General features: G+C 46.9%; 1 protein-coding gene across 4 annotated transcripts in view; it reads left to right on the top strand.

Annotated features, from left to right (window-relative positions):
• The window catches only part of il1rapl1b (interleukin 1 receptor accessory protein-like 1b), a 295493-nt gene that overhangs the window by 145347 nt on the left and 142253 nt on the right, over positions 1 to 7893 (top strand). For all 4 annotated transcript variants that reach the window (XM_027011408.2, XM_027011407.2, XM_035520914.1 and 1 more), the window contains exons 4-5: positions 6053 to 6239; positions 7423 to 7576. In XM_027011408.2, the coding sequence (XP_026867209.2) occupies positions 6053 to 6239; positions 7423 to 7576 (341 nt within the window). The remainder of the gene's footprint in view (positions 1 to 6052; positions 6240 to 7422; positions 7577 to 7893) is intronic.

Below are 7893 nucleotides of genomic sequence, written 5' to 3'. Positions count from 1 at the left end.
GATAAGAGTGTCTGCTAAATGGCGTAATGTAAACAGAAATGGCAGGTGAGGTTACACTCTGAGGCGTTGGAGCAGAGGACGTTCCTCTGGACAGCAAGTATAAATGCCAACATCACGAAGCATTAAATGATGTATACATGCTTAAATTAAAGACGTTTGGCATTGTCTAGAAAGAGAATAGAAGGTGTTGCCGCTAATGTTACAGGCCTTCAGAGACCAGAATAATGCACATGACAACAGAAACACAGTAAAAAGTTAAAAAACTAGTGTCAAACCAAATAATCACAACAGAATTCTAATTATTAAAAACATAATTTTACACCCACAACTCATTTCTTTATGATAAAGAAAACATCATTTAAATAGATAAAATCCACTAATCCGTTCAGTTTTTTCTTTGACCAAGAAAAACAAAAATATGAGAAAATTGGTGAATACTTTGAGTTCTACTCAATGGCATCATACGAGCTGAATCAACACTCATGAGGGTGGTTCTTCCACAAAGCCTGCTGTCTCTGCTTTGCAAAGAGCGGAAGTGCTGTAAATAGCTTCTAACGTTTAAACCAGTGTAGCCATGGTTTGCCCTGAAGGCTAACTAACAGGTCCTGAATGAACCAAAATGCCAGCAGGCAGGACACAAGCAGCTCTCGCTTGCCTGTCCTCCTGCTCTTTGGGTGAGGCAGCACGGATGTCCGTGTTCCACGTAAAGGAAACACAAACTTCTGCCAAAGCTTTTATTTGAACTTAATTACATTTCACTTATTATGCAAGATAAATTGGGCTAAACTGGTTTCTACGTAATTACAAGGACAAATGGTTCTTTTGACTCAATAAACAGATTAACTGCACTGCAGCTTTTCGGTTCTTCACATGCCCATAGAGAGAGAGAGAGAGAGAGAGAGAGAGAGAGAGAGAGAGAGAGATGGAGAATGAGTGAGTGAATGTGAGAGAAAGAGAGATGGACAGTGAAAGAGCGAGAGGGAGAGAAACAGAGATTCTCATTTTTGTTCATTACTCTGCTCATACACTGGCACTGATACTGCAGCTGACCACAATCGATCATTTTTATTACTTGCTGAAATGTGCAATATCTAAATATTTAGATATAAACTTACTATGTCCATAATTTAATATTCAGTACAATTGGGGGGGGGGGGGGGGGGGGGACAATAAACAGTCAGTTTGTGAGATGGGGATGTGTGTGAGTATGTGTGTGGTGATGGGTGGTGTGGTGGATGGTGTGTGTGTGTGTGTGTGTGTATGTGTGGGCACGCAGTGATAGGTGGGAGGTGTATGTGCATGTGCAGTGATGAGTAGGGGTGTGTATGCGTGTGCTCAGTGATGGGTGGGAGGTGTGTGTGTATGTGCATTGATGGGTGGGGTGGTGTGGATGTGTGTGTGCGATGGGTGGTTGGGATGTGTGTGCATCTGCATGCGCAATGATGTGTTGGGGTGTGCATGCATGCGTGCAATTATGGGTGGTGTGTTCAATGGTGGGTGGGAAGAGTGTGTGCATGTGCAGTGATGGGTAGGGGTGTGCATGCATGTTCTCAATGATTGGTGGGGGGTGTGTGTGTGTGCGGTGAAGGGTGAGAGGTGTGTGCATGTGCAGTTATGTGTGATATGGTGTGGATGTGTGTGTGTGAGTCTGTGCGCAGTGATAGGTGGGAGGTGTGTGTGTGTGTGTGTGTGTGTATGTGTGCACATTTATGTGTGAGTTTGTGCGTGTGTGTGTATTAGTTTGCATGCGTGTGTGTGTGTGTGTGTGTGTGTGTGTGCAGTGATGGGTGCTGTGTGTTAAATGCAGGTTAAGTTGGGGGGCATTTGGCTGCCGTCTGTGCCACCAATAAATTGTTGATCAGCTGTTCTCCCTGCTGGCTGCCTGAGTTATGCCCCCAGCATGTGACTGTAGGGTGGGCCCCGCACCCCCTCCCCGCCCCCAGCATGTGAGGGTAGGGTTGGACCCTCAGCCCCTGTCCCCGCCTGGCTGGCTGCCTGCATGCTCTACTCACACTTCGCTGGGTCATAAATAATGCACAGACAATAACAGAGTGATTGAGGATGTGCCTACTTCCATCGGCCCTGCCATGTACTGCCCCTAACACATGGCCATGGGGATCTTTAAAACTGGCCCTCAAGACATCTGTGCTTGATATTTCTTTTTTCTTTCTCTCTCTCTCCCTCTCCCTCTCTCTCTCTCACACACAGTCTCTCTTTGAAATGGCCAGCTGGGCATTTGACTTTGACACCCCTGGCCCACACACCCTGGGCTCATACATCCCAGATAGACACTTGAGTCTCACACCTGAGACTCACACACACCAGACGCTCACATCTCAGATGCACACACTCCAGACTCCATGCACATACACCCGAGACACACACTACCCACAGACTTACACACCCTAGACACACACACCAGACATGTTCCCCCTTAAACATCTCTACAATTCCAGCAGTAATATAGACCAGCAGTCAGACCAGTCATATACAACAAGACCACAGTATATATACATGTCAATTTAGTATTTTTTTTTTTTAACAACTGTATTTTGTCTTGAAATGGGCATCTTTTTCCTAGAATCACTCTGTATTCAGAAAAACCTGGGCCTGGCCTGATGTAGTGGTGTGTTCACAAGTCATGTTGATGTTACCAGGGATTTGTCAGGAAAGCGTTTGGCTGGCTTCCTAACCTCAGCGTAGCCATATGCTCTGGCCAGCCAGCCTCAGGCTGCCATCATTTTGGCTTATTGTCTGCTCTCATTAAGCCCTGTGAAAGATTCCCTTCCATACAAGAGGTCTCACAAGAGCCGGCACATAATATGAAGTGAAATTATCTCCGACCAAAGGTCCCATGCCTTCTCCTCAGATCCTGTAGGTGGTGTTTCTAAAGCCAGTTCATGAGATGCAATCACTCCATCTCAGTCTGTAAGACTGTGGCAACTAGGAGGAGGTTAATGATGCAGCCTAATGATTTAAGCAGGCGATGGCCATGGTCCACTGGACACCTAATTCCCACACAACAGCTGCTTTTCATCCCACTAATTATATGTTATTAATTTCCTTGCAAGCTGCTTAATGCTTGACACAAAAGGATCAAGCCTTACAGGAGTGCTGTGACTCACACTTTACAGGAGTGTTGTTTCTCACACCTTATAAGAGTGCTATGAGTCATACCTTACAAGAATGCTGTGACTCACACCTTACAGGAGTGCTGCCAGTTACACGTTATGGGAATGCTGTTACTCACACCGTACAGGAGTGCTTTGGCTCACACCTTACAGGAGTGCTGCCACCCACACCTTACAGAAGTCCTGTTTCTCACACCTTACAGGAGTGCTGTGACTCACACCTTACAGGAATGCTGTCACTCACACCTTACAAGAGTGTTGTGACTCATACCTGACAGGAGTGCTGTTACTCATTCCTTACAGGAGTGTTGTGAGTCACACCTTACAAGAGCCCTGTGACTCATACCTGACAGGAATGCTATTACTCACTCTTTACAGGAGTGCTGTGACTCACACCTTACAGGAATGCTATTACTCACTCTTTACAGGAGTGCTGTGACTCATACCTGATAGGAGTACTGTGACTCAGCAGGTGAAGAGCTCATGCATATTGCTACCTCCTTCCTTTCATGTCTGGTTTCTTCTACCAGACAGATGTGGAGGTCAAGCAGACAAACCTGAGTTAGACCCAGATTTAAATGTTGAGCAGTGCAGTGAGGACTACATCATGGAGAGGCAGAGTAGAGAATGCAAGTCTTCTCGTTTACTGGGTTTGGGGAGGTTTGCAATTTTCAGGTCTTCTTATTATAAATATTCATATTCAAGAGCATCCAGAGAGACATGCCCCCCCCCCCCCCCCCCCCACATCGGACACACACACAAACACACACACACACACACAACCATAATCAAGCACATACACATGTACTTGATAATATTGATGCCTGATCACAGTGTCAGGCTTACAGCACTGTCAGGTGAATAAACATTTCAGCTGTACACAGTGTCACATATACAACAGTGTCTTTATATTGTCTCCTTACTACTTGTTCCCAGGCTGCTGCTGCATCTTAATAAAGAAAGAAATGGGTGGAATACAATGGGATGGGATGGAAAACTAGAGTAGGACTCAGAGGGAGGGGGGGGTTTCTTCGCCAAGTAGGACAGAGAGTTGATCTCGCCTGTCACTCACTCATCTCTCCTCCGATGTGACTTTCTCCGTTCCCCGTGGGCAGGGCCAGTGGCGCTGCTGAAATATTCAGCAGTCCCGGTCATGTGGGGGGATTTGAACTGTGCAGGGGTGCACCTGGCCTGCTGACTCTCCTGTAATCGCCCCCTCCTGTGCCAGACACTTTCTGTCTCCTACAGCTTACACAGAGCAGGCCCGCGCGAGCGTCTCCTACATCCAACACAGAGCAGGCCCACGCGAGAGTCTCCTACGCCCTACACAGAGCAGGCCCGCGCGAGTGTCTCCTACACCCAACACAGAGCAGGCCCACGCGAGCATCTCCTACACCCAACACAGAGCAGGCCCGCGCGAGCGTCTCCTCCGGACCACACAGAGCAGGCCCGCGCGAGCGTCTCCTCCGGACCACACAGAGCAGGCCCGCGCGAGCGTCTCCTCCGGACCACACAGAGCAGGCCCGCGCGAGCGTCTCCTCCGGACCACACAGAGCAGGCCCGCGCGAGCGTCTCCTCCGGACCACACAGAGCAGGCCCGCGCGAGCGTCTCCTCCGGACCACACAGAGCAGGCCCGCATGATTTCTCCTCCGCCCTGCGCCAAGCTGTCACTTCAACTTCTTGTCTAATCCTTTCCTCCCTTTTTTGAACTTTTGTCATGAGTGAACAGTTACAGAACATCAATTCTGGCAAGTAATTTTCTGCTAGCTTGCGCTGAATCTGCATAATATGTGAAAACAAAGGCCTCAATCAATCTTGGGTGCTGTTGACAAGCAGGCTTGCCTGAGTGCGTGAGCTCCGGTATTCGCCCGCGTTCTTTCGCCTCCACCTGCCCATCTTCCTGCTCCTTGCCCTGTTTTTCACCCGTACTTTTCTCGGTAGATAATGTGAGGTTGGCCAGGTTCATCTTCTTCCCATCACTGGTTTGCGAACTTAAATGGATGAGCAAACACAATGCCTTTCCACCTGCATTTGTAACGCCCCCACCCCCCAGCATGCTCTGCCAGTCAGAAGCAACAATATTATTTTCACGTTGATGTTATGAGAGTTTCAGAGTCAGACTCCATTTGTCGGTTCTGGGAAGGTTACCAGTGCCCACTGCCCGTTCAGAGCTCGCTCTGTGAGTGCTACATTACCCAGGTCTATATCGTAATGGGGGCAGAGACAGGCAGAGACCCGTTTAATTTATGAGTGTTGCTTTTCCCAGCCTTTTGTTAAGGAGTGAGCCAGCCTAGTTAAAGTGCAGTCAGTTTTCCCCCAGAGTGGAATGTCACCCAGGATAATTCTGCCCGTTCTGTTTCTGTTAGCGGAGGCTGATCCTCCTAGCCTCCATGAGCTATATTTTATCACAGCTGCCCTCTGCTGACCGTGTGCATTTTGTCCTCTGGCCTTCCGTCCGTCTGTTCTCATCTGGCATTAGCTTTCGCTGCTATTTGCGTTAGGAGAGTTGTTTTTCAATTCATTCAGTTGTGGCTGTTGCTACGATACAAAGCTGCTGAAAGCAGCGTTTTAACAAACCTGAAGGACTGTCTTTCCCACCTACTCCTTCTGTATGATCTGGGACGTTCTCTGCTGTGGACCAGTTAACAAAACACTGCTCGCAACAAATCTCTATTAGCAACAAAAAGGTGCAGTGTCTGGCTGATGCTGAATGATCATGCTGTAAAAGAAGCTAACAGCTTCTGAAAGGTTCAGGGAAAAAAGAGAAATAAGGTTAGCTTTTACCTTTCCAGTGAATCACAAAAGGCTGCGGAGATGCAGCACAGAGCTGTACTGTGTGGCATTGCAGGCCACACACACAGGCACTAGTGGCTCTGGGTCTAAGATTTATTTCACCTTCTTTTCTATCTTTTGTTTGCAGAAATTCCACATACTGCATGAAAGTGTCCATGTCATTGACCGTGTCGGAGAATGACACAGACCTGTGCTACAACTCCAAAATGAAGCACCTGGAGAAGGCAGAGCTCAGTAAAGGAAAGGATATTCTCTGTCCCGACATAGAGGACTTCATCCAGCCCAGCAAGGATCTTGACATCGTATGGTACAAGGTGAGAGGATTGTTCTCTCTCTCTCTCCCTCTCTCTCTCTCTCTCTCTCTCTCTCTCTCTCTCTCTCTCTCACACACACACACACACACACACACACACACAAACACACACATGCAATGCATCAGAATAATATTTTTTTCAAAGCTTAAATACTTAAATACTTACAAATGAATAAATAACTTCCCTCAGTGAACATGTAACAGTGAAATCCCTCATAATTGAGTGACTCTCATTACAGAATATTAACTACGGAAAGCCTTATTTAGAGTTTTGACTCTCAAGTTATGTTCGGTGTTACTTAGCACGGGGGAGACAAGCCCAAGCGCAGACAAAGTGAGGATGTGGTGGGAGGGTCTGTGGCATAGCCACGGCTACCACCGAACAAGACCAGCGGCACCTCCATCCATTCATCAGCAGCAGAGTGCTAGGAGAGCAGCAGCTCCTGTTTGGTTTGCGCACAAATCGAGTGAAGGGATGGGTAATGGCTGGGAGCTGGCACCCCCTGCTTATTTTGTGCCACTTTGAAACAGATTTGATTGAGTACAGTTGCTCTGAACACAGGCGGAAGCCAATTTGCAGTGAACCCACATATAGGAGAGTTCACAGAAGGAGAGTGAGAAAGACAGAAAGACAGAGAGAGACAGGGACGAGGAGACAAAGAGAGAAGGAGAACGAGATATGGTCAGAGGGAAAGACAAAGAGGGAGGGGGAGAGAGAGAAAGAGATAGGATTAAGCCTGGGAAAGAGAAAGAGAGGTAGAGAACAACAGAACAGCAGTGAAAAAGACAAAGAATGGAGAGCAAACTAGAATAACTGAATGATGGACGCAGCACCAAAATGCTTTTGAGCGTTTCATGATGAGTTCCTCTCCGCTCCAGTAATGAGTTTAAGATGGACGTGAATACGTACTAAATATGTGATTGACAGACACACGTTAGGCATTCTTTGTGAAGGCCAACATTCAAAGCTGAAATTACTGCTGTTGTCAAAACACTGTCAAGTATGAAATATTAATACACTCGTTCTGCTGACACCACTGAAAGGCATCCCACTTCAAGACAATTCATTAACATGTCAGTACAATGAAATGTTCACGCAGGGTTATCATGAACTGTATTGTCTTCAGCTGTCTGACTGCATGTGTGTGTGTGTGTGTGTTTCCTCTCTCTTCCACATATGAAAGGAGTGTAAACCCAAACAGTGGAGAGCCAGTATTGTGAGGCGGAGGGATACGCTGTCCATTAAGGAAGTGAGAGAAGATGACATTGGAAATTACACATGTGAACTCAAGTTTGGAAACTTTCTAGTTCGAAGGACCACTGAACTGTTAGTCACAGGTAAGGCACCATTAAACACTTTCACCCCAGCCCAGGATTCAGCAGCGTTAGTCAGTGGCAGTGGTGGTATTCTGTGGATCGGGTTAGAGTATTGTTATTCTGTGGTTTGGATTGGAGTGGTGTTACTCTGTAGATTGGGTTAGAGTATTGTTATTCTGTGGTTTGGATTGGAGTGGTGTTACTCTGTAGATCAAGTTAGAGTATTGTTATTCTGTGGTTTGGTGTGGTGTTGCTCTGTAGATCAAGTTAGAGTATTGTTATTCTGTGGTTTGGATTGGAGTGGTGTTGCTCTGTAGATCAAGTTAGAGTATTGTTAT

This window comes from Electrophorus electricus, chromosome 21 (assembly GCF_013358815.1).
Source record: "Electrophorus electricus isolate fEleEle1 chromosome 21, fEleEle1.pri, whole genome shotgun sequence".
In the NCBI taxonomy this organism is placed as follows: domain Eukaryota; kingdom Metazoa; phylum Chordata; class Actinopteri; order Gymnotiformes; family Gymnotidae; genus Electrophorus; species Electrophorus electricus.
This window is presented reverse-complemented; position numbering and strand designations above follow the sequence as displayed.